Below are 24370 nucleotides of genomic sequence, written 5' to 3'. Positions count from 1 at the left end.
CGCTGGACAAATGAGGTCGGGGAGCGTCATCAACACGCGCCGTTTTCCGCGCCTTTTTCTCTAAGATACGCGGAAGAAAAACAAAACAAACGTGAACTGGGACCACATCCATCCCAGTTTATAACTGGAGAAACTGGTTTTAAACATATATCCGCCTCCCGTGGTAGACTGATTTTTAACATGTAAGACTGGCTTGATCCGCAAAACAAGAAAAGCTGGTCACTGCAGCAGCCAAAAAAAACCAACAAAAAAAAACAGCTGTGAAGAAAGAAACGAAATTAGCTAACATCACCGTATTACTGATGGGGAGCTTTATTTACTGATAAACGTTTATTTATCCGCCACAAAATGGACTGCAGCCTAACCGAAGGTCTAACTAATGTGGGACAAGACTCTTCAGGTAGTTATACCATCATTTAAGTAATTAATTCAAGATGTGTGTTTGCTCTCCTTCAGAGTAAATGAAAAGGTAAATTAGCAACTACAACTTAAAGCACTCATAAACATAGTAATACATGCAAACTGAAGCCATCCTGAAAAAAGAGCAGATTTTATTCTATCAGACTTTTACAACCAAAGTATGGAAAAAAACCCCCAAATACAGCCTGTTTGAGTTTTAGTTGTTAAACCTAAGCCACGTACAACAAAGTAATACTTGTAGGTTGAACACTGACTGCAGGCCCGTGTACTGTAAATCTGTTATTCATTGATTATAGAAGCATCAGTAGATCATCTGTCACATATGTCAGGCATCTCTGGTTCATTGGTCTCTTATTCAATTTTATTTGTATAGCACATTTCATACAAACGTAAACCCAATGTGCTTTACAGCAGACAAAGATAAACACACAAACACCATACAATCTCATTAAAAAATAACAAACAAAACACAAGAAAGCGTGAGAGAAAAGCTTTTAGTTTTAATATTACTTTTAAAAGAACTTACATCTTCAACACGGGTTTAACCTCCTCTTAAAAACCTTTATAGATTATGTATTATTCTTATTTAATTTTTACCCTTTGTCTACATTTCAAAAAACATTTTTAACCAAGAACAGTTGTGTTATTTGTTCTGCACTTCATCCAGTGTTTTTTTTTTTTTTTTTTAACTTTTCAGGGAAAGACGGCTCCAGCTCGGATGATGACGTACCGCTCTCAAAGCTCGTGACAAAGTCTCACAGTGGGAAGAAACAGTCGAGTGTAAAGAGCCCGACTGCTGGGTCCAGAGCGAAGGCTAAAAGTGGTGAGGGAAAAAGGAAAGACTACAAACAATCCTGCCTTGTGAAGGAGAATGTGTTGTCCTTGACATAATGTGAAAAGCCTAAAAGTTTATACGTTCTCCTTTTGTAGCTTCAGATGACTCTTCAGATGACGAGCCTTTAATCAAAAAGACGAGAGTTCCTGCGCCAGATAAGAAAGCACAGAAGAAGGGCAACACACCCATCAGATCGAACGGCACCAGCAACAAGAAAGCAGGTGGTTACTTCACCTTCAGCTGTGTTCTCTTATTTGTTTATGTTCTGGATTTCTTTCAACTATAATGTACATGTTACTGCTTCAGATTTGAACACAGATGACAGCTCGGACAACGAGCCTCTCATAAAGATCACTAAAGCTGCGAAGAAGCCTCTCACAGTGCCACCCAAAAAAACAGTCCGCGCCAAAAAGAAAAGTAAGAGGGTTGTTTCCGTCGACCTGATTTAACAACAGAGTCGCTTTTACTCTGAAGCAGGTAACTTTTTCACAACTTTTATTTTCCTCCCACAGAATCCTCCGACGACTCGGACGACGAGCCTCTGAGCAAACTGGTCAACAAGCTCGAGAGAAAGACCCGCGTCACTCCTTCTAAAAGAGCCATCGCAGACACAAAAGCCAGACGGAACGTGGCAGCGAGAAAGGGTAGGTGTTGAAAAGAGTGGATGAAGGACTCACTGAAAGGGTTTCCATCAATGAACCACACGTGTTTTGTCTGTGTCAGTTAAATACGCAGAGTCTTCCAGCGACTGTTCAGACGATGAACCTCTTGCAGATTTGAAGAAGAAGTTGACAAAGGTGCCTAAAAAGAATTCAGCAAACAAGAAAACCAAACCCAAGCGTAAAGGCAAACCACTGAAAGGTCAGTTTCACTTTGATCACGCTGGCCAGAGTGTAGGTTTCATTCAGAGTTTTTACAAATAGTTTCTTGTGTTTGAAGACTCTTCAGCCTCAGACAGCAGTTCAGATCACGACGAGGACGATGATGATGATGATGATGATGATGTGCCCTTGGTGAACCTCATTTCCAAGAGGAAGAAACCAGTGAAGAAGACCACAAAGAAGACGGCTGTATCCCGAGGCCGCGCCTCAAGAAAGAGACGAGGTACGTGTCGCTTTAATCATCATACGATCTGCTACCATCCCAGTCAAAAGCCTCTCTAAATCCTGGACGCTGTGTCTGTTTTTGGGCAGAACCTTCGGATGAAAGCTCGGACGACGAACCTTTGATTAACTTTGCGGGAAAAAAAAGCACAGGCAAACAAACAAATACAAAAACAAAGGCTTCCACTCCGAAGAAAAGGAACGCAAGCCCCAAAAAGTCCAGACAGACGGTTGCATCAGGTAAAGACTCTGCAAGGACCGGTGACTGTCGAAGACCGGCCTGGTATCAGGGTTAAAACCTTCAGTAAAACCTTCTCTGGATAATCAAATATTCAAGAAGCTGTTGAGTTGTGAAGAGAATGTTTTAACCAATCTGCTTTATTCTTTATTTTTGTTTTTAAGGGTCTTCAAACGACAGCTCAGATGATGAACCCTTAATCAAGAAAATAAAACACCCACAAGTCACCAAAAACCTGAGAATAACCCTGGAGAGGTGTGACGAGGCGACACTGAGCCCAAAGAAAACCAGCACAGGTACTTCACACGCAAATAAAGATTGCATTCATCCTGTTCACCTTTGATTTTAAAAAAGGCTTTCACAAATCCAAACGACATTGTAATTAAGATGTGAGACTTGTTCTGGACACGCTGTAGCATTGGAGGGGCTGTGGATCAGTGGTAGGGTCGGTCGTCTCTCAACCTGAAAGTCTAGTCACGGGGTTCGATCCCCCATATGTCCTCGAGCAAGACACTCAAACCCTCGACTTTTAAGTTGAGATACAACTGACTCTGCCGCTGAGCCACAGCCGCCCCTGTGTAGGTGTGACCTGCTATACAAGCTCAAGTCCATTAACTGAATTCTGTCACCAAAGCAATCATTAAGTTCTGCTCAGACATAAGTTTGATTAGCTGGTAAACATTTGAATACCAGCTGTAAATCTAGTGATCGATGCTGTGATAGAACCTCTAAATACAGACTCTGATCTTACTCTCTGAAAACAGACGCACCGATTGCCGAAAAGATGTCGAGTGACAAGTCTGAGAGCTCCAAGGAATCCTCAGAAGAAGACTAAGGGGGCGACGGAGAGCTGTGAAGACACCGTTTTTATCTTCACCTTTTAAACTTCTGGACCAGGAAGTTGGAGCCTCTCAGTGGCTCCACTTTTGAATAATTATCCGAGTGTTTGAAGTCCCTTGGAGAGATGCCTCCCAATAATCACATGTCAGTGTTCATGTCAACTTCAGCCTTGTATTTACAGACAAGTACATGTTAATTTATTGTGTTTTTATTCCTGTTTTTTAAATTTGGGATCAGACACGGGAAGTTTTAACGCTCCATCTTTGATGCTCCTTCACTGTTTGAGCCTCTGGTTTCTTTCCACTTTCTGTTTTATAAATTTACATCCCAGATGAATTTATGGCTCATGCATGTATGTTCTGTTTCTACTTCATATGTTTCTGTTAATTGTATACTTAGCATGCAACAAGGAAAACCTGCTGTGTTTGATTAAACTGCTTTCACTGGAACATTTGATCAGACGGGTCAGCGTGTTTCTTCTGACTCTCCACAAATCCCGAGACTTTACAACCCAAGCAGCGACATGATCTGTCTTCGTAGTTTATACATTGCTTTTCACAACCAGTTTTTTTTTTTTAAACCAGTCTGTACAGCATCGGGCAAGCGATGTACAAGACAACAGACACAGGCAGAAGGGCCCACAAAGACGCACAATAGAGACATGATGAGACTTTGTGATGACCTTTGTTTGACCTGGGAAGAGAAGACGGGAGCTAATCTTAAACCTGTATAATGATAATAACTTACCACACTACCATGACTTTACAGAAAGAGGTAGGCCTAGATTTTGATAATAGTGCACAATAGTGAGGTTCATACTCAAGGACGGTAGGAGGAGAGGAGAAGGAGGAAGACAACTTGATCAGAGTCTGATGTAAAAAAAACCCCAAAGAAATGTGCTTTTGGGATGTTTAGGGGAATATAGGGTTAAATAGGTGCACAGTATAATTATGGATGTGATCTGAAAGGGTTAAAATAACAGTGATCAGGTGTAAAGATCAAGAAGTTAATACATAAATATGACAGATAATAATAAATAACAATAAATAAAAATAAATAATTGTTTATACTGCAGCCTACATTTAAATACAGGTTTAGATTTTTTACTTCTTGCAATTATCTAGCAAATTGAAAGTTTGTTAAATCTGTCTCGCCCATCTGGTGTTCGGCCACGCCCACATCAGACCACGCCCCCATCCAGCGTGGCTGTTACAGTCTATGGTCTGCAGCCAGCGGTCTCCTTCGCTGATTTCTATTACAGTCATCACAACTTCCGCTACAGTCAGACTGTAGTTCTGAGTGTAGAGGTTCCGTAAATATTTAACATCACTAAGAAAAAACAGCAACTATTTCTTTATTGCTGTGGTGAAGAAGAAGAAGAAGAAGAAGAAGAAGAGCCGGAAGAGAACCGGAAGTCTTAAGTCTTTTTTTGTCTTATCGTCCGCACAGAGCAGCTCCTGTGTTAGCTAACTGCTCGTTAGCTAGCATGCTGCAGTCTGAACATAACAGACACCTCTTCTCGGATTAATTTCACCTCGTCATGACCGATTTAAGATGTCGTAAAACAGAGACTTTGGAGGAGGAAAAAGAACAAGAAGAAGAAGAAGAAGAGGACACTGCACGTAAGTTCAGCTAACTTAGCTGTCTGCTAACTAAACACCCAAGTTAGCTTACTGAGCCAAAACAACTCCAGGTAACTTCTCATAAATTAACTTTTGACTGATGTGACACCTGTCCAGATGTTAACGGACCGCTGGACGCAGAGGATCACGGGAGAGAGTCCGCTGATGGAGCAGAAGAAGAAAAGCAGAAGAAAGATGAAGGTGAAGAAGAAGAAGAGGAGACAAACACACCTGAGTCACCTGTCAAAGCAGCCAAAACCTCTTCTACATGTAAGTTAATGTCCTTTACACTTTGAGCTGTCTGTTTAATATAATAATAATAATATATAGTTGTATAGTTCAGAAGCAGAAAATTACTTTACTGATCCCTGAAGGGAAATTAGGTTTAACATAGGTGCAACATCTTTCCAGAAGAGCACGGGCGTGCAGGGTTCATATTGATATAATATTGATCATACAATGCGTGCATGTTCTGTGTGTGTAAAGGATAATGTGACGTTCACTTTATATTTCCGCTCCTCAGCAGCTTTCCTGCAGCGTCTGGTGAGAGTGTTCTTCGGATGTCTGGCTGCAGTCGCATGCGGGATGCTTTATGCCTTTTTTCTGTCAACATATCATGACAGGAAGTTCTGGTTTTCCACTCGACAGGTGTGTGTGTGTGTTGATTTTGAAGTAGGCCTTCACTGTACCACCGTATGGCATCAATTCTTAACAGAACTTGAATGTTTTCTCAGGATCTGGAGCGTGAGATCACCTTCCAGGAAGGCAGCGGGTTCTATTATTACTATTACAAGCACATGCTCGCAGCTCCATCCTTTGAAAGAGGTGAAAATATGCCTTAATATTTTCAATGAAGAAAGAAATTAAAAGAAAACTGCATGACATTGACGGTTATGATGATCTTTCCTTTGGAATAAACTCTTACGCCGACCTTGTTGTATTGTGTTTTTCAGGGTTTTACGAGTTGATGCTGGATAACAATACAGTTTCAGGTCAAACCATCAACGCAGTGGAGCGTCTGTCTCTGTATCCGGAGGTCATCATGAGCTTCTTATACAGAGTCACAGACAGCCAGGTGAGCTCGTTTCAGCCTGTTTCAAGCTGAGCAACGTTTACAGGAAACTTTATTTTAAGATGTTTATTTAGATTAGATTAAAGAAAACATTTGAGTTTCTGATCAGAAGACGCCGGTTGAACAGCGTGATGTTGAAGTTCTGCTTCGTGATTTTTTTAAATTATTACAACTCAGTTGAAATTCTGATGAAACTCCCCGGTAGAGCACAACATCATGCAAATCCACTTCAGAGGGCTTTAAGCTTAAAGAGCAAGAAAGTACGAATAATCCAACTTTTATAAACAGACAACAAACTCTCACGTTCAGAGATGTAAACACAGCCTGACGTTTCTGTGTCCGCCTTCAGGACGACGTGGAGCCCATCTACTTCTACGTGGGAGTGGTTTTCGGCCTGCAGGCGGTCTACGTCACCGCTCTGTTTGTGTGCAGCTGGGTGATGAGCGGCACCTGGGTGGCCGGCATGTTGGCCGTGGGCTGGTACGTGATCAACAGGTGAGACGGATCCTGCACACATGTTTATTTATTGGTCTCCGGTGAAGAACAGTTTGTCTTGTCGTTCTCTGCTCTACAACTCGTCCGTGGGTCTTTTCTCCCTCAGAGCAGATACAACCAAAGTGGACCAGGCCATTCCTCTGCGGGACAACTGGGCTCTGCCTTACTTCTCGTGTCAGGTCGCCGCTTTGACCGGCTTCCTCAGTAACAACGTCAGCTCTGCTGCTGAAGTGAGAATCTCAGAAAACAAAACATCTGTGCTCGTCTGTCCCGAGCCGTGCAGACGGATAAATACAACCTGTGTGTCCTTGTAGATGATTTGCTATCTCACCATGAGTGCCACCACCTTCACCTTCCTGCTGGTGTGGGAGCACAGTCACTACGTGCTCTTCATCCAGGGCCTCTGCCTTTTCCTGCTCGACTCTTTTGACCTGGTGCCGCCGCGCAAGGTAGGACACCCGGAGAAATCTTTGGAAAGAAATTAAGCAAGTGCAGCCTTATCTGTGTGTTGTCCCTTCATGATTTGGCAGAAGAGCCCAAAAAGCACAGTTTTAGTCGCCATGGTTACCTGTAAACAAACAAGCAGAGAATATGGCGGGATCATAAACAGGCTAGATTCAGCACAGGAGTATAAACCAGACTTTACTCTATAACATATTCCCTTTGTTTCTCTCTCTCTCGCTCTCTCTCTCTCTCTCTCTCTTTGTCTGTGTCTCTCCTTCTGTTTTGTTAAGATGGCCGACATTCACAAGGTGTACCTGAGCTCCCTGTTCTTGGCCTACCTGTTCCAGTTTCAGAACCCGGCCCTGCTCAGCTCTCCTCTGCTCAGCCTCATGATCGGCTCAGTGCTCGCGAGGTACTTCCAGGTAGAGTTTAGCTGCTCCGTCACGTTAGCGTCACTGATTGAACCTCTCAGCTCAGAGACATTTTCAGAGTGGCGCTACCTAAAAGAACCCGCTGTCCACATTTGTTGTTTTACAGCAAAGGATGAAGATGGGACCTCTTGTGGCCAGAGTCATGAAACTCTTCCTACATTTCCACCTGGTCTTTACCACAGGGATCACCTTCAGCTACTTGGTCAAGGTAAAATTCATGTCGGTTAAGTGGTCAGGATTCAGCTGTACTTACGCTGCTGTGAACTGGTGGTTTGTTTTCCTTTGACAGAAACTTGTTCCTGTGAGTGACAGTGATTTCATATTGAAATTCCTGGAAGTCAAATTTGGACTCAACAGGACCACGTGAGTAAAAAGACTCTTCGGTGAAAGTATTCTTTCGTGATGTGGTCTTTGAGCTGATCTGTTTAAGTAGTACCAGTGTGTATTATCCTCAGTTTCTGTTTCCTCTAATCTCGTGTTTTCTTTTCCTCTTCTCAAAGTGATTTCGTCCCAAACTTCCTGATGTGCCAAGAGAGTTTGCAGACACCCGATCAGGACTTTTTTCTACGCCTGACGCAGGCCTCGGTCCTTCCCTTCTACTTCCTGGTTCTGTCTGTGTGCCTGCTGTCCACCCTGCACACCATCTACAGACGACTCAGGTGGGAGAGCGGGGCCTAAAAGTCAGAAACAAACATTGGTCACTTTTCTTAAATCTGCTCTCCTTGTGATTTATTAATGAAGACACAGACAGAACATTTCTCCTCTTAAACTGTCGGCTTAATCTTTGATTTTAAAGTTGCTGTTCTTTTTCCTGCAGTGGTCAGCCGATGCAAACCAACCTGAAACTTGAAGACGGACGAATAGGAGAGCAGCCCCAGGTCATCTATCACGTGTTTCACACGCTGCTGTTTGGAGGCCTCGCTCTGCTGTTCGACGGGTGCGTTCAAATAAAACCGCAGTGAACGTGAAAAAGAAAGAACTTCTCTGTTATAACAGAAGTGAAAAATCAAACTGCTCTTTTTCCTTTCACGCAGGATGAAATATTTATGGACCCCGTACGTCTGCATGTTCACAGCGTTCGGCGTGTGTTCTCCAGAGCTGTGGATGACGGTGTTTAAGTGGCTCAGACTGAAGTCCATCCACCCTGTAGTCCTGGTGAGTCACCTCTGAAAGATATTAATCATCAACACATATCTGCATTAAGACAGTTATTTCCCCTTTTTATTGTAATTGTGTCCAAAAAAACCCCAAATCTCTATTAAAGTCAAACTGGCTGAATTCTACGGTGTCCCTGGAGTACCAAAAAGTAGCTGGTCTGTCAGATTAGAAATCACCTGGTAACCTGATGCCTGAGCAACATCAAACAAACTCATGCTCATCTTTGACTTCTCTTCACTCGTCCAGTCTCTGATCCTGAGCACAGCGGTTCCTACCATCATCGGCTTCAGTTTGTGGAGAGAGGTAAGACTCCTCGCTCTTTATTCTTTGAAGCTTGTTACACATGAAGATGCTCACTCTCTTCTTTTCTCGCAGTACGGCCCTCGTGTCTTAGCGGAGCTGTCCGACCTCCCCGAGTTCTACGACCCGGACACGGTCGAGCTGATCAGCTGGATCCGGTAAGTCCTCAGACCCGACCTTCTGTTTCGTCCTGAACCTCTCACGTCGTCTTCATCTTCTTCTCCTCCTCTTCCAGGTCTCAGGCTCCTCTGGCGGCCGTCTTTGCAGCCAGCCCTCAGCTGTTAGGAACCGTGAAGCTGTGTACGGGTTCAGCTGTGACCAGTTTACCGCTTTACTCCGACAACAACCTGCTAAGGAGGACCGAGGATGTGAGTGACAGATTCACTCCGAAAGTGAAAAAAAAAAACGCCCTTCAAGGACTTTATTTACATGTTAAACTACCTTTATGAATAAAAAGACTTTTGATGTTCTTTCCTTCTAGACGTATCAGGTTTATGCCATGAGGTCTGCAGAGGACGTCTACAAGATCCTGAGCGCTCAGAAGACAAACTATGTGATCATCGAAGAGTCGATCTGTAACGAGCTGAACCTTCAGAGAAGCTGTCGGATCAAAGACCTGCTCGACATCTCCAACGGACATGTGAGTATCAAGTCTTCGACCACGCCGCTATGGGACGGACGGTCGAAACGTTTTCAGACACCGCTGCATTCAGTGAGAGGACGCGACGAGCTTTTAACTCCAGTCTCTGTCCTTGTGCTCTCGTTCTGTTCAGGTCCTCTACGATAAGGGAGTGATGTACTCTTTCTCCAAGCACGGGCGATTCTGCCAGGAGATAAAGATGAACTACTCGCCCTACACAAACTACTTCACTCGAGTTTTCTGGAACCGCTCGTACCACATCTACAAAGTCAACTCTGTCATCTCCTTTCAGTACTGACGTCACTCTCGTGAGCGCGACACGCTCGGAGGACGACTGCAATAATGTGTGTGCGCTCCAAAAAGTCTCATCACTGTTTAAAAAGAAAAACCCTTCAAATGTCAGTGATGGAGGTGTGAGTTCAGAACAACGAGCCGAGCACAGATTATTTCGACCCCGATGGATGTCTCTGTACTGTAGATTTATAATCCAGGTGTTTCTGTTACTGTCGGGAGAGGTTGACACTGAACCTGAGGCGTCTCACTTTTCACAGAAGACGAGAGTGGAGGCCTCGAGGAAAAAAAAGTTTTGTCGTCTTTGTCCTCCAAAGGCGACGCTTTCAAGCAGGGCGAAGTCCGTCTGCGCTCTGCTCCAGACTGAAAGGAGGGAAATGTTTCTGCTAAGTGACCTGAGATTGAGATCTGCTCAAACATAAATATTCTCTTTTGAAATAATTTTAGCAATCTGCTGACTTATAAGACCAGTCTTTATTTGATTTTGTAGACCACTTGTTTTATGACTAAATACACAGTTTGTCTTTTTTTTTTCATAGCATGTTAACATGCTAACCTAAGACCGCAAAAAAACCCTGCAAGCTAACTGCTCGAGAGCGTCAGCCACCAGCACTGCTGCATACTCGACGTTTTATCTTAATTTAACAAAAATAACTTTGTGTTGACAGATTCTTTGATTCTTCTTGATCAGATTCTTCATTGATGATAAAAGTTCCTAAAACGATTATGTGACCTCTTAAACGCTCTTGAATTGTCAGACTGGAATCATGTCATTAGCTCCACACTGGCCTTTAACGAATATCAGGAAATTCTGTTCTTAAAATGTGACCTGAAAACGATGTGATCGCTGAGAGCTCTGGATGAGAACCTATGCAGTGAATGAGTGTTGAGTACTTCGCTGTAATGGGGGAAGATTTGTCTGTTTTTTAAGCTGCTTTGTTATAGGTGAACAGTTCAACAATCATCCAGCGACATCGAAGAAAAAGAAGAGAGGAGTTTCCCCTAAAGGAGTGAAAGATCAGTATTTTAAGGCTTGATTTTTGTAACGTGGTTTGCTTGTCACATTAAATCCTCGTTTTGTAATGCAGCTGCTCTTTAGCATTAAAAATAATCAAACAGCAGTGCCTGGAACGACGGGAGACGTTGAAGAAAACTGTGAGCATCCTGACAGCGGGTCCTCAAGCTGCTTTTTTTGTTTTGTTTCTCTCTTTATTCTCTACATCAGGATGCCTTATTTTGAAATCTAGTATTTGACTGATTGACATCTTTTTAATGCTTTGCCTGAGGTCTTATAATTGTCTCATCTCTGGTTCTGATTTGGACGTTTTTGGTGGTTTCCTCCTCCTGGTGCTGTCATGGAAGTGTTGCCAATCATTGTCCCTCTGCAAAATGCCACGTATTGAAGTTAAAGGTTTTATCGAGAAGCGTCTGGAGATTAAAGTGTGTACATGTTGATGAATAAAAAAATTTAATATTCACTTTGCTTTTTCAGCCTGCTGTGTAGCTCCCAAAGTCTTCATAGATGTAATCCATAGACTGTATAAAATATTTACAGTTTATGATGTCATTTCTTAACATTGTGTGGAATGTGTAAAAACATTGAAAAGATTTGGTGGGCAACATAAAAAATGAACTTGATCTGTGCTAATTTAATATCACCTTTGCGTAACAAGCTGGTACACGGTACTGAAAACAACTGGCTAAAACAGCACAATGTTTCTGGATATTCATAATATCTCGACAGATGAAGTCTTTTTATTTCTTAATAAAACAATATTCAGCGTCAGAGAAAGGAGTCTGATTATTCACTTGAACAAAAGGACTTAAACCTATTACACCATGACAAAATCTGTGAGGATATTTTTAAATCTAATTAATTTAAATAAACGTCTTACATGCGCAATGTTTCAGATGTATATTTAACATACATAGGTATCTGGATTGTATTTAACTATTAAAAAAAGGTTCATTGTGCAAACACCAGTATTTTTTAATAAAAAAAGAAATGTAAATACAATATAAATATCGAATATTGTAGATAGGTTTTATATAATACAAATAAACTTTACCTCTGTTTTTTTGCTGTTAAATAAATCAATTTTGTAAATTATAAAAAATTACAATTTTGTAATATTTATTAGAATTATTATAGATTTTGTAGAATATAAATATGCGCAAACATTGCGCACTGTGCGTCTCCTTGACGACGAGGCGGAAGCGGAAACACTGACGCGATGGCGAAGCGCAGAATGAATTATGTGAGAATCAAACAGTCCATGAAGCCGATGTAGCTCTCAGTTTTATATATTTTTGTCTATATTTGAGTCACATATACATTTCTTGATCATTTTGGCCTTGTTGAGGTAAGACAATCCGCCTCTCTGTGTCAGAGATAGGCCTTAGCGTGAAGCTGGTTAGCTGAAATATTAGCACTAAACACCGCCAGACTCACTCGCATCAGCGGAGAGGTGCGCTTGATTTATGCGCACCCGCTGCCCTTATAAGGATCTGTGTCGCTCATCCCTTTGAATCTCTTGGAGAAAAGTGAAACTCCGCCCAGTCGGGACGGTACGAAATAAGAAATAAGCTTTTCACGACATTTATCATATATCAGCAGCAAACTAGTTAATTTCGCGATTTAAAAAAACAAACATAATAAGCCAACATTTCATGCTGATTTATCTTGGGTTTTCCTGGGAGAATGCAACATTAATGTTCTGCTTTTACCAACAAAATGCGTGAGGGTTCAAGAATGGGAATTCGTCTTTGTTTATTTGGTGAATTATTGTAAATATTTCATGATATACTTTTGCACATAGAGAGCAAAGTTCACCAAGGTGTAATTCCTTGTGTGATTAAAAAAAATGTACAGAAAATATGATGAACTGGACAATGTATTTGATGTAAACAAATAAGTGTGAAAGATAGATATGACCAGACATCCTTAGTTTATAAACTAATAAACTTATTCTGCAAAGCAGCTTTGCAGAATCTAAAGAGTTTTACTGTTGTGGAGGAAGGAAGTATAAAATAGTGTTACTTTTCCTATATGATGTATTTTAATGATAATAGTGCTTACCTTACTTCATTGTGGTGCCTCTTAAAGATAAACACAAAATGTGTGTGTGTGTGTTCATCAGGGGAGGATGAGTGCGGAGGCAGCAGACCGGGTGGCTGCTGTGACCAGCAGTCGGCCCGGCACGCCTCTTCAGACTTCCTGGTTTGAGTTCCTTCTGGACGGCAGCCTGCTGGAGACACACCTGCAGAAGTCGAACCCAGGTCAGCTCAGCTCAGCTCAACGTTATGGTGTTCATCCGTAAAGAGGATTGACGCTTATAAATCTGTTCTTGCACGTTTCCCACAGACCCGACCCCGGGGCAGCTGATCGTCCAGTTCCTGGAGCAGGCGTCGAAGCCCTCGGTGAACGAGCAGAACCAGGTGCAGCCTCCTGCAGACAACCGCAGAAACCGAACCCTGAAGCTGCTGGCACTGAAGGTCGCTGCGTACATGAAGTGGGATCTGGATGTCCTCGAGAAAGGGTAAATGTCTCTTAGTCACAGCTTTTTAAAGTCTATGATGAACATTTCATTATTATTTTCAGCTTGTCTGTAATGCATGTTTTCTTTAAGATGATGCAGTCGTACCCTTCAGTTAGAAAACGTGAGATGTTTCACATAAACAGTAACTGAACCTTTCTTCCTGCAAGCTTGACCATCCCGGTCCTAAACATGTTGCTGAACGAGCTCCTGTGTGTGAGCAAAGTGCCCCCGGGGGTAAAACACGTGGACCTGGACCTGTCCACTCTGCCTCCTACCACAGCCATGGCTGTCGTCATTTACAACCGCTGGTGAGTAATGAGGGTGACGATTACAGACGACCGTGTCCACGCTCTGTTCACCTTGGTGTTTACTGATGGGTTATTTATGATCACGTCACCTCTGTTGTCACTTTGTCCAACAAATCGACTCACAGACACAAATATCGTGAAGCGTATCTAACCGCGTTTCTCCTTTCAGGGCCATCAGGACCATCGTGCTCAGCAGCTTTCCAGAGAAACAGACCAAACCTGGACCTCACCAGATGAACATGTAAACCATCTGATCAGGAACAAAGCTTGAGTTCCCTGACAGAAAACAAACAAACATTCAGTTAACTTGAAAATGAGATTTTTTATCAGTTTGTGTTTTGAATGAATCACTGAGACGACACTGACTTCCTGTCCTGTGGCCTCGCAGGTTAAGTATCGTGCAGCAGGAGAAAGAGATGACGGACAACATCCTCACTGTGGTGAGTCCTCAAACACTGACAGGAAGTCTTCTTTGTCAAACTGTTTCTGCTAAAATCAGAATGTTTTCCACTTTTGAGAGACAACTTGGAATTTTTTCATCACACCGACGTCTCCATTACTCGCCGATGTCGAGCGGGTTTAATAAGATCACGTGACCTCTGCTGTCCTCAGCTGAAAGAGCAAGCCAGCGACTCCATCAGTGTGCTCGAAGGAGCCGTGCAGCTGAAGAAAGACTTCTACATCCACACTCTGAGGACGCTGGACCTGCTGGCTGCGGACGCCGCCGCCAACGGAGAGACGGAGTCTTCGACGGCAGGACTTCGAATCAGTGCGGACGAGCTGCACTGTCAGGTGGGTGAAGGACACAGAGCAGAGTTTATTTATTCTGAATAAAGATGACTTCATGGTCGGATCTTTCAGCCTCACACGGGTTTGTTCTGTGTTTCAGGTGCATTATGATTTGGGAGGTATCTTCTTCCAGCAAGGCTGCACAGACCAGCCGGCCTATCAGAAAGCTCGGGATCACTTCAGACAGACGAAGGAGCTTTTAAAGAAGGTTTGTGCACCAACATCCTGCAAAGACCTTCGTCTGCCTGCGACAGACTTTTGTCGGTCTCATTCCTCTCTTTCTGGTTCCTCAGCTGGACTCGACTGTCCACGTTCACCTGGACGAGAAACGTCTGGCAGGTTACTGGAACGCCTGCAAAGCTCTGACCGAAGACTGCGACCCCTCGGACTCCCAGACGACACCCTACGATCAGATCAACAGCCTGATCAGGGTGCAAAACCACCAGGTCAGAGACGAGTCTGCAGAGACGGCACGAGTTATTGTTTCTAATATGTGAAACCAAATAAATGAATCCCACCTTCTCTCTCTCTCTCTCTCTCTCCCTCTCTCCCTCTCTCTCTCTCTCTCTCTCTGTCCCTCTCTCTCTCTCTCTCTCCCTCTCTCTCTCTCCCTCTCCCTCTCTCTCTCCCTCTCTCTGTGACAGGCCGTCGTTGACGCCTTCATCAAAGATAACGTGTCCCGACATTTACCAATCCACTTCAGACGCTCTGTTCTCAGAGAGTATCTCTACAAAGTCCAACAGGGGTGAGACATTTTCATTTGATGCTCAGGGTCATTTTCACTCGTTCCATGTGAAGTTCTTTGGGCTGCGTGTTCTTCGGGGTTATGTAGCTCTTAATGCATGCATCATCTGACACTCTGCAGAGAGTCGGGCCTGGACGACGTTTGCCACAAGCTGTGTGTTTGTAACGCCGTCCGAGACGCTTTGGAAGGAGAAGGGCTCAGCGTGCGTTTCCAGCAGCTCCTCCTGAGGCCCAGCAAGAGGATGGTGGACTTCATGTTAGAGGTGCACGCCTCCACATCTCCCCAAACACATGCGTGTCATTTCTAGAGTCTCCCTCGAACCTTTCGAACACGGTGTACTGACGGGTCAAGCTGCAAATTGAATTGAATTAATCAATATGTCTTCGGCCTGCAGGTGTGCACACTCTCCCTGGAAAAGGAGCGTCCATCGGAGACGTGCAGAAGAAACATGGCTAATTTCATGAAGTGAGTTTCAGCAGGGTCGGGGTCTGGAGTCGGGGTTTACTTCCTCTGACTCGTGTTTTATAACGAGACTGTCGTTCTCTTTGAGGACTCTGTGCGAGAGCTTGGAGGAGCTGCCGCTGCTCTTCTCGGTGTCGTCTCACAAACTCTTCATGGAGCTGCTGAGGGAGGACGAGAGGAAGGTGCTGGTGGAGCAGATGAGGAAGAGGTCGGCTACGATCAACCTCAGCGCAAAACCTCTGCCCTCTTTCTACGACATTCCAGGTACAGCGCCGTGACATGGACGCTGACCTCGACCTGATCCGACCTCGCTCCCTTCACTCAGGTTGTTTCTTTTCTCCTCCTCTCCTCCCTCCTCAGCTTCAGCGAGCGTGAACATCGGGCAGCTGGAGCAGCAGCTCATCCTCTCCCTGGAGCCGCGCAGGATCAGACAAATCCTCATTGAGCTGCACGGCATGGCGGAGAGACCCTTCTGGAGGGTCAACAGTAAGGTCAGACATCCACACGTACTGCAGCAGCGTGCAGCGCTGACACTCAGGATGTTGTCGTTTACATCCTGCAGATCTTTTCAATCCACTCGCTGCTTTTCTTCTCCGATAGAATGATTTATATTCTGAATCCTTCTCTCTGTGTCAGTGGGAAGTTCCCTCGGACTACATCAACGTCATCCTGGGCATCAAAGACAACCTGACCAAGGACCTGGTTTACATCCTGATGGCCAAAGGACTCCACTGCATCTCTATAAAGGTGTGTTTAGCGAAGGGATTTACACTCGTGTGGATGTATTTTATTGATGCCTAATATGGAAAAGTTCAGAGAACAATCTCTGCAGGGTCACATTAGATAAAAAGGTAAAAAAGAGAGACATGTTGAAGGACTTAAAGCGTTCTTTAAACGTGCACACAACATGTGCACAGATAATCTCTCCGGGTGTGCAGGAGGCGAGTCACTCGGAGCGTCACATGGGGAAGGTTGCAGCCATAATAAATCAAACTGAATGAATTAAAGCTAAGGGTTTAGTTAGAAAGGGACGTTTCCCTTCTAATCGCAGTGATGACGTTGAGGAGTAGCCAATCAGTGGCGATCGTGACCCGTCTTGATTTCTAAATCTCTCAGGACTTCGCTCACGCCCGGCAGCTCTTCTCCGCCTGCCTGGAGCTGGTCACTGAGTTCTCCCCGAAGCTGAGGCAGGTGATGCTGAACGAGATGCTGCTGCTGGAGGTGCGGGCGCACGAGACGATGGCGGCCGAGGGCAGCAAGGAGAGGCCGCCGTCCGACCTGGTCAGCAGGGTCCGAGGATACCTGGAGATGAGGATTCACGGTGAGAGGAATCGAACGCTCCGTTTCTCGTGTTTTACTTTCTTGTGGGTTTTTTTTAAAATTGACTCGTGAGTCTGTCGTTCGTCAGACCTGCCTCTGCGTCAGGTGGTCGGAGAGGAGTGCGTCGCCTTCATGTTAAACTGGAGAGAGAACGACTACCTGACTCTGCAGGTGCCTCCGTCTCTGGTCATGAACAACCCTTACATCAAGGTCCGTGTTTCTATCCATCCACGCATGCATGTCCTTCTTTTTCTGCAGCGTTCTATTCAAAGAAGCTTCTGTCAGTATATCTGAATGATGGTTAAAGTGTCGCTCTCTGCAGTTCAACCCATAGATTTGATTTTTCTGTCGCTAAACTGGAACCCTGGTTTCTTCTCATCTGCTTTTCTCATTGTTCTGATGAGCGTTCTCAGCTGGTGACATTTTCAGTGGAAATAAATAAATAAAGTCTGTGAATCACCTTTTAAACAATTTAAACTTACTGAGATCCAAGCGTATCAGAAATATGGGCGACATGTTCTTCACATCGGGAGCTTCATGTGCGGTTCAAAATTTTGCAGTTTGAACAAAGTTGAGTGACCTCAGAGCTTCGCTGGTTCTGGTTCGGGCCGCTGACTTGACTTTCTGTTTCCTGCTGTGCAGCTCGGTCAGCTGCTGGCTTCGACGTGCAAAGAGCTGCCGGGTCCTAAAGAGTGTCGGCGCACGGCCAAGGAGCTGTGGGACGTGGTGGTCCAGATCTGCAGCGCGTCCGTCCAGCACAAGAGGAACAACGAGGGCAGAGTGGGCCTCATCAAACACAGGGAGTCCTCCATGGGAATCCTGCACAGGTGCTCCACACCACTCAACTTCCTGTTCACCAGGCGACTCTCACACATGCTTTTATATTCCAGCTTTTTTTAAACGATGCAAAACCAAAACGTTTATTATCGATGTGAAGTTAAGACGGGTTTGCATTTTTTTTTTCAAGTGAAAACAGGAAATTAAATACATTTGGTTTCCTCGGCCTTTTTGTTTTTGTGATTTAAGAAACAGGAAATCGACATTATTCGATTTTTATCTCGTTTTAAAAATGGTTTCATCGACCTGAGTACTTAACGGCACTTTACCTCTGAAGGTCACTTTATCCTTGCACACTTAATGTTGTATGTATTGATAGTGGAAACAGCCATGCTGATTGTGTCTCACCTTTCCAGGAGCAAATTCATCACTTTCATCAAGAAGCTCAGAGTGAGTATCCCATCATGCAAAGTGAAGCCTGCTGTGGACATGTGACCCGTTATCGGACGGCGAGCTGCTGGAGCGAAGTTAACAGGTTTCCTTTGATCTGTCACAGGAGCCGCTGGTGCTGACGACGCTCATCTCCCTGTTTGTGAGGCTGCACAGCATAGTGCGGGTACGTCTGAGTGACCGCCACGTGCTGCACGTGACGACTCGTCTTCAGCTTCATCTTTTCTCATGAACGCCATCACCACACGTTTAACTGAGCGCGGTGAAAACTGTGAACGCTGGATCGATTCTCTGCCGGTGTCCCTCCTGTGACATCACGTTGCATTATGGCGTGCAGACGTGCAAGAGAGAGCGGCACAGCAGGAGCTCCACACACACACACACACACACACACACACACACACACACACACACACACACACTGCTGCACACCACAGGCCTTCTCTGCCAATCCCATCCCGCCTCCATCACCACCTCTGACGACGGTACAGATGAGGTTTACTTTATCTCTAAGTTACGCCTCCTCCACGTTTAGGGAAAAGTCACGGAGACGTAAATATGACGGCTTGAAAACAAACATTTGGTTCCATTTTTCCTCCCTGAAGGTCGAAGGCTTTCATGAGAATAAGCTGAGAAGAGTTCCCGTAATTCTGCTGACAACAGACACTAAGCTACGCTCTGATTGGCTGCTGTAGAAAAGATAAAAAAAACAGTTTTAATAATCAAGAGTTCAGAGGATGTGATGGTCGCCTCACTTTGGACATTCACAGTTTTTCTCTGCAGTGATTTTGAGGTAACCAACTGTTGTTGTTTTCTTCAGGACGACATCGTGAATGAAGTCACAGCTGAACATCTCTCCATCTGGCCGTCGACTCTCCCAAAGTCAGGACTTTTAAATCTCTCAGTGATGTTTGTTCTCAGTGCGAGTCTGTGAATGTGACGGTGTCGTGTCTGCTCAGTATTCAGGCGGTGGACGTGGAAGCTGTGGCTGTGACGGTCAAAGAGCTGGTGTCCTACGCTCTCACCCTGAACCCCAACAACCAGTCGTGGCTCATCACTCAGGCCGACATCTACTTTGGTGAGAGAGGATGTTTTATCACTGCGATGGAGGGGAGGCTGTTTTTACTCACTCTGTTCTGTTCACGTCTGCAGTGACCAATCAGTACTCTGCTGCTCTGAACCTTTACCTCCAAGCCGGGGCGGTGAGCTCCGACTTCTTCACCAAACCCGTCCCCCCTGACGTCTACTCGGACCAGGTGGGTCACGCTGACACTGCACCTCGTTGATCTCAACACTCACCTGTACAGAAAACAACGTGTTTGAACCGTGTCTGTGTGTTTGCAGGTCCTGAAGAGGATGATCAAGTGTTGTTCGATGATGAACTGCCACACACAGGTCACTGGAGTCTTCTCTCTGAATCACGCGTTCAAGTTTAGCATATTCAACCACTTTAGCGCCTGATTATTATTATTATTTATTTCATGGCGTGGCAGGTTGCTGTTCTCTGCCAGTTTCTCAGGGAGGTCGACTACATGACGGCGTTTAAAGCCCTCCAGGAACAGAACAGGTACGAGGATGAAGCGCTGATTCAGATCCACCCACGCGGGGCGTCGAGCCCTTTGACACACGCCCAACTCTTCTGTGTTTTTTTTTTTTTTTGTGCCACCACAGTCACGACGCCATGGACTCGTTCTACGACTACATCTGGGACGTGACCATCCTGGAGTACCTCACACGTATCCTTTTGTTCCATGAAGGCAAACGCTCCAGATAAGTCGATCAGTTATTACACAAACCGATCATGTAAACACACTTTATGACTCTTCTGATCTTTTTGTATGAACCTGCTGTGTCGTCACCTTTCTGCTCCTTCACAAAGTTCAGATATTCACCACAAACGGGGCGAGACTGAGAAGAGACAAATAGCGGTAAGATAACTGAGAGAGATGGTTTTTTTTCCTCTGCACATAAACATGGAATCACTCAGTTTTTACTTTGACTCATTGAGATTCATTAAATCATTTTAACTTATTCACAGACGTTTTAAAAACTCATCCCACTTTATAAATAGTTTTGATTATAAACGATAAAACACACTCCGTGGGTTTGAATCCGACCCCGGCGCTTTGCTTCACGTCATCCTCACTCTCTTTCCTCCAAACATTTCCTGTCTCTCTGCAGCCGTTCGTCCAATAAAAAGGCTCAGAAAAAAACGGTTATTAAATTATGAGCACATTGTTAGAACCTCATTCAAAATGTTATTTTCCTTTCACTTGTAAAAAAATAAATAAAAAAATCATAACGGCAGGGAAAGACATGGAGGACTAAGAAATGTTAAAGTGCTGTGTAGATCTCGCTGTGTTTGTATGTGCGTCACCATGACAACGCTCTTCTCCCGCCTCCCCCCCCCCGGCAGATCAAAGCGATCGGACAGGCCGAGCTGAACACCAGTAACCCCGAGGAGGTGCTGCAGCTGGCAGCGCAGAAGAGAAAGAAGAGATTCCTGCAGGCCATGGCCAAACTGTATTTCTAAAACTCAGTCCGACTCCCGAGAGGAACAGAGAATGTACATTTTATTTTGTGATAGAAAATAAAGCTCTTAATAAATACACATGTACACTTTATCATTTACAATGAGCTCTTAAAAAAAAAAGTGTCAATGTTCCTGAGTGACAAAGAAAGGCTTTGATATGGATCGATGTGTTCAGATATCGGCAGCTCACACATCACAGAATAAAAACATGACATCTCACACTGACGCACTATTTAAACATCCAACTGTACAGATTTGATTTGCTACAGATCTTTGAAGTTTTTCATAAAAAAAAAATGCACCTCACTTCCATTTTACAGTATTTCTTAGAAATAAAATAACTTACAGCAATCCTTCACACTTTCTTTTAAAACACATTTCTTTTAAAGTTAAAGCATGTTGATGCTTAAAACAGCTTGAAGAAAAAAAAAATCATGCAAAAAGCTCAAACCAAGATAAAAGATTTTAGAAAATTTTCATCTAGAACCCTGTGGTGATGCTTTCTTCATCATCAGCAGGGTCTCCGTTGTTCTTGTAAACATTCTCCGTCCACTGAACGGGGCGCTTTTCTTCTTGGTCGGACGGGACTCGAACCCGCTCCCCGTCATCGGTGGCTGTGTGTTCCTCTTGTAGCTCAGTGTGTGCACGGTTTCTCTGCGCTGCTGGGAGGAGTGGGGAACTGGATCTTCGCCTCCTTTTCACCGGCGGCGTCCTAAAACAGCCGTGAAGAAAATTCAGAAGCCTGGAACCAATCAGTGATTTTATAATCACTGATGCTTTGATGAAGCTGTGAGTGATGTCAGAGTGCATTCATTAAGATTAAGAACACCTCCATTATATTCATATAGGGACAGGATGACACGTGTGTTTGATTATGCAACAAAACTTTGTATTTTCATATCGGCCCCACAACAGAATACGATCGGTGTCCCAGTCTGAATTTTCACGTTGCATTACGTTGTCGTGTAGACGAACAGCGGGCGCTCCAGATACGCGCACACAGCGCCGTCTCTGCAGACCCGTCTCGACCCGTGAAGCCGGACTCTCTCCGATCGAGGCACGGAGGTGGGACACTCGAGCTGCACTTACCAGCATGGTCAAGTAGTCGGTGTGAGTCTGGATGTTGTGTCTGTCGTCTTTCTTGATTTGGACAAATTCCTTTACTGTGGATTTGTCAGACTGGCTCAGCGATTCCACGAAGGGGGCCATCCAGTTAACGCACGGCTGGAGCGCGTCTTTCGACAGACCTGAACAAAGACAAAAGGTCACATCAGCTCCTCGGCTCTTTGGGCGCTAACTCTCGTCCTGTTCAGCTAAAACGTCACCTGAAACTTTTTCCACCGTCTCCTGTTGCGTGAAGTGACTGAGGACGGAGGCAGCCAACACTCGATACTCAAAGTCCAGAGAGTTGATGTTGAGGATGCACAGATCTAAGAGCTAGAAGAGTCGACATGCACAGGAGAAAAGATGCGATCAGTCGACAGCTTCATGTCCAAGAACACTTCTAACTCAGACTACCAAAGAAAAGCACGATGCTTGGATAAATCGTCCACTAAGGCGCTCAGAGCACAGAAACGCTCTCAGGCAGCAGTTTTATTCTGCACTCATCAATGTCACTTCTCCCTCACCGACCAATCAAACTCAAGAAGGGGCGAGACTTTGTCAACAAGGAGACAAACTAATCTGACCCGTCTCCTTCCTGCAGCTCCAAGCCGGACATGGAGCTGCAGGAGGTGGGGATTGAACCCTCGACCTTCCTGTTGAGATATGACGACTCTACCACTGATCCACAGCCGGCCCGATCACATTAACTGTCACGACTCAGGCAAGCAGAAGTTAAACGTCATTATTCTCGGGATAAAGCTCGCGGGGAGAAACGCTCTGAAAGAGGAGGATGTGGGCGCTGCTGGTCATGTGACGGCTTTAAATGTGTGTTTACATGTTAAAGAGCCGCTCCAACACCTACTCGTGTCATCTGTATGTAAGCCTCCTGAGGGAAGTGCTGCTCCAGCAGGTCGGAGTTCAAGTTCATTGATGCCATCTGGAAGTAAAGCTTGAGCCAAGACACGGCGGTCTCAGGGCAAAGCTTCCACCTCAGAGCCTGTTCCACACACACACACACACACACACACAGACACACAGACACACACAGACACACACACACACACACACACACACACACACACACACACACACACACACACACACACACACACAGACAGCAGAGTGAAGCCTTTGTTGGTTGATTTGTAAACGAGCACGGAGAGTGAAAAAGTGATCACCTTTAAAATGATTAACTCCATCTGCAGAATCTCCTCCTCGTTGTACGTCGCTGCCGTTATGTAAGCCATCTGCGACAGCTTCGGAGGACAGGCTTCCTGCGCAAAAGAACAACGTTCAAACTTAACAATCCCCCCTAAAAGAAGCTGAAGAAATAATAAACAACAGGATCGATGAAGCGGATATACATGTGGAAACTCTTTGATACGATGCTGACATGTTTTAATGAGGATTCCCCGTTCTTCCTTACCTCCATCTTTGACGCTATAAAAAGACACGTGATCCCGATGAGCTGCAGCATGTTCTTCTCGATGTTGTTCTGAGTCAACATGAAGCGGTCGAAGTAATCCTGAGCGAGGTAGAACGTCTGCCGGTGGAGAGTATACTCCTCGCTCACCTGGAGAAGACAGGGACACGTTAGGAAGTCTTTTACTGAGAGAAGTAAAAAAAAAAAAAAAAAGATCTTAATTTAATCACAACATGTTGATACTTTAATTAATCTGGTCAAACTGTTCAGTGGTTTGGTTTGGTCAGTCGCAGGATAATCTAAAGCTAATGTAAAGACACTAGTTCAAACATCTTCAACAGAATCATAAAAGTGTAAATATCCAGAAACAGAAGGACTGAAAGACAGGGATCGAGGTTTCAAAAATATTTTAGTGAAAAACTACATAAAAATAAAAATACACTCCAGCTGGAAGGCAACAATTTAAAAATGCAGCATGTAGTTTAACACGCACCTCAATCAGCCAGTCGAGCAGGATGGATCTCATCCGCGGTTGTACCGTCGGGTGTTTCTGCACGAAGCTCTTACTGTGCGAGTAATTCTGTTCCCTTCTGACCATCTTCCCCCACACGTCGTCAGAAGAGCCCCACCTGTGACACGCAGAAGAACACGCATCAGCCCGTCTGCACGTCAACAACACCGTCTGACTGCAGGAACAACCAACCAATCACCTGAGGCGAGGCAGAGGAGACGACCGAACCAAAGACTCTCCTGAAATCAAATCCTCTGCTTCCACCTTCACTGCTCTCTCAGGACCGTCAACGAGGAGACGAGGCTCGGCCTCATCTTCAAGCAGCAGCTGATTCTAGGAGAAAGAAGAGAAGTGACTTTACATGATGACGGAGCTTATTAAGAGTTTAAACCACTGATGTCGCTGCACGCCTGTGTACTGTAGAAGAGGAACATCACTCAATAAAAATAAAGGACAAACCTTCTCACACTGCAGCTTTGACAGCGGCTCAACCTTTTTCCTGCTGCATTGCTGTGAAGAA

At 44.7% G+C, this 24370-nt stretch overlaps 4 protein-coding genes across 6 annotated transcripts; 3 read left to right on the top strand and 1 right to left on the bottom strand.

Annotated features, from left to right (window-relative positions):
- The first annotated feature begins 20 nt into the window (after positions 1–20).
- On the top strand, positions 21–3892 carry LOC306839457 (uncharacterized protein). The gene is made up of 10 exons (XM_079368185.1): positions 21–400; positions 1118–1243; positions 1351–1476; positions 1562–1672; positions 1768–1899; positions 1979–2116; positions 2195–2359; positions 2449–2598; positions 2761–2892; positions 3361–3892. The coding sequence occupies exons 1-10, from the start codon at positions 349–351 to the stop codon at positions 3429–3431; spliced, it is 1203 nt and encodes a 400-aa protein (XP_079224311.1). The 5' UTR covers positions 21–348; the 3' UTR covers positions 3432–3892.
- Positions 3893–4627: 735 nt separating this feature from the next.
- LOC306839653 (putative C-mannosyltransferase DPY19L4) lies at positions 4628–11367 on the top strand. 2 transcript variants are annotated; one of them, XM_079368460.1, is made up of 19 exons: positions 4628–5058; positions 5176–5328; positions 5585–5706; positions 5793–5883; positions 6012–6133; positions 6480–6625; positions 6732–6855; positions 6940–7074; positions 7360–7491; positions 7607–7708; positions 7790–7863; positions 8001–8159; positions 8318–8437; positions 8535–8655; positions 8905–8961; positions 9034–9116; positions 9194–9326; positions 9440–9598; positions 9732–11367. In XM_079368460.1, the coding sequence occupies exons 1-19, from the start codon at positions 4977–4979 to the stop codon at positions 9894–9896; spliced, it is 2280 nt and encodes a 759-aa protein (XP_079224586.1). In that variant the 5' UTR covers positions 4628–4976; the 3' UTR covers positions 9897–11367. The 2 variants fall into 2 exon arrangements, with proteins under 2 accessions (XP_079224586.1, XP_079224585.1); XM_079368459.1 differs by having other exon boundaries at positions 4629–5058; positions 5582–5706.
- Positions 11368–12069: 702 nt separating this feature from the next.
- On the top strand, positions 12070–20890 carry ints8 (integrator complex subunit 8). 2 transcript variants are annotated; one of them, XM_079368167.1, is made up of 28 exons: positions 12070–12147; positions 13030–13168; positions 13254–13428; positions 13596–13736; positions 13906–13977; positions 14125–14176; positions 14349–14528; positions 14626–14733; positions 14819–14971; positions 15170–15270; positions 15391–15532; positions 15665–15735; positions 15821–15996; positions 16093–16223; positions 16369–16479; positions 16849–17053; positions 17141–17262; positions 17695–17879; positions 18246–18279; positions 18386–18445; positions 19100–19161; positions 19239–19357; positions 19432–19535; positions 19624–19674; positions 19773–19846; positions 19951–20015; positions 20164–20207; positions 20696–20890. In XM_079368167.1, exons 1-28 carry the CDS (start codon positions 12124–12126, stop codon positions 20810–20812), a joined length of 3018 nt encoding a protein of 1005 aa, XP_079224293.1. In that variant the 5' UTR covers positions 12070–12123; the 3' UTR covers positions 20813–20890. The 2 variants fall into 2 exon arrangements, with proteins under 2 accessions (XP_079224293.1, XP_079224294.1); XM_079368168.1 differs by having other exon boundaries at positions 12093–12252.
- A 495-nt stretch (positions 20891–21385) lies between these two features.
- On the bottom strand, positions 21386–24357 carry LOC306838971 (G1/S-specific cyclin-E2-like; the record flags this gene model as incomplete). The annotated part of the gene is made up of 9 exons (XM_079367411.1): positions 21386–21524; positions 21902–22059; positions 22138–22249; positions 22779–22913; positions 23095–23190; positions 23343–23489; positions 23833–23968; positions 24050–24183; positions 24310–24357. Coding segments are annotated over 9 exons (1044 nt in total), but the record flags the coding sequence as incomplete, so codon positions are not given.
- Positions 24358–24370: the final 13 nt, after the last annotated feature.

Source organism: Symphodus melops (genome assembly GCF_947650265.1).
Source record: "Symphodus melops genome assembly, chromosome: 18".
NCBI lineage: Eukaryota > Metazoa > Chordata > Actinopteri > Labriformes > Labridae > Symphodus > Symphodus melops.
Note: the sequence above shows the minus strand (reverse complement) of the source record. Positions and strands in the feature narration are given on the sequence as shown.

Excerpts from the sequence above, each read along its gene's own strand:
- LOC306839457 (XM_079368185.1), top strand. The coding sequence starts at position 349 with ATGGACTGCAGCCTAACCGAAGGTCTAACTAATGTGGGACAAGACTCT. Across the intron at positions 2,360-2,448 it reads CGCCTCAAGAAAGAGACGAG|AACCTTCGGATGAAAGCTCG; the intron begins GTACGTGTCGCT and ends GTTTTTGGGCAG. Across the intron at positions 2,599-2,760 it reads CAGACAGACGGTTGCATCAG|GGTCTTCAAACGACAGCTCA; the intron begins GTAAAGACTCTG and ends TTTGTTTTTAAG.
- LOC306839653 (XM_079368459.1), top strand. The coding sequence starts at position 4,977 with ATGACCGATTTAAGATGTCGTAAAACAGAGACTTTGGAGGAGGAAAAA. Across the intron at positions 5,329-5,581 it reads AGCCAAAACCTCTTCTACAT|CAGCTTTCCTGCAGCGTCTG; the intron begins GTAAGTTAATGT and ends TCCGCTCCTCAG. Across the intron at positions 5,707-5,792 it reads TCTGGTTTTCCACTCGACAG|GATCTGGAGCGTGAGATCAC; the intron begins GTGTGTGTGTGT and ends ATGTTTTCTCAG.
- ints8 (XM_079368167.1), top strand. The coding sequence starts at position 12,124 with ATGGCGAAGCGCAGAATGAATTAT. Across the intron at positions 15,736-15,820 it reads AACATGGCTAATTTCATGAA|GACTCTGTGCGAGAGCTTGG; the intron begins GTGAGTTTCAGC and ends GTTCTCTTTGAG. Across the intron at positions 19,847-19,950 it reads GCCCTCCAGGAACAGAACAG|TCACGACGCCATGGACTCGT; the intron begins GTACGAGGATGA and ends GTGCCACCACAG.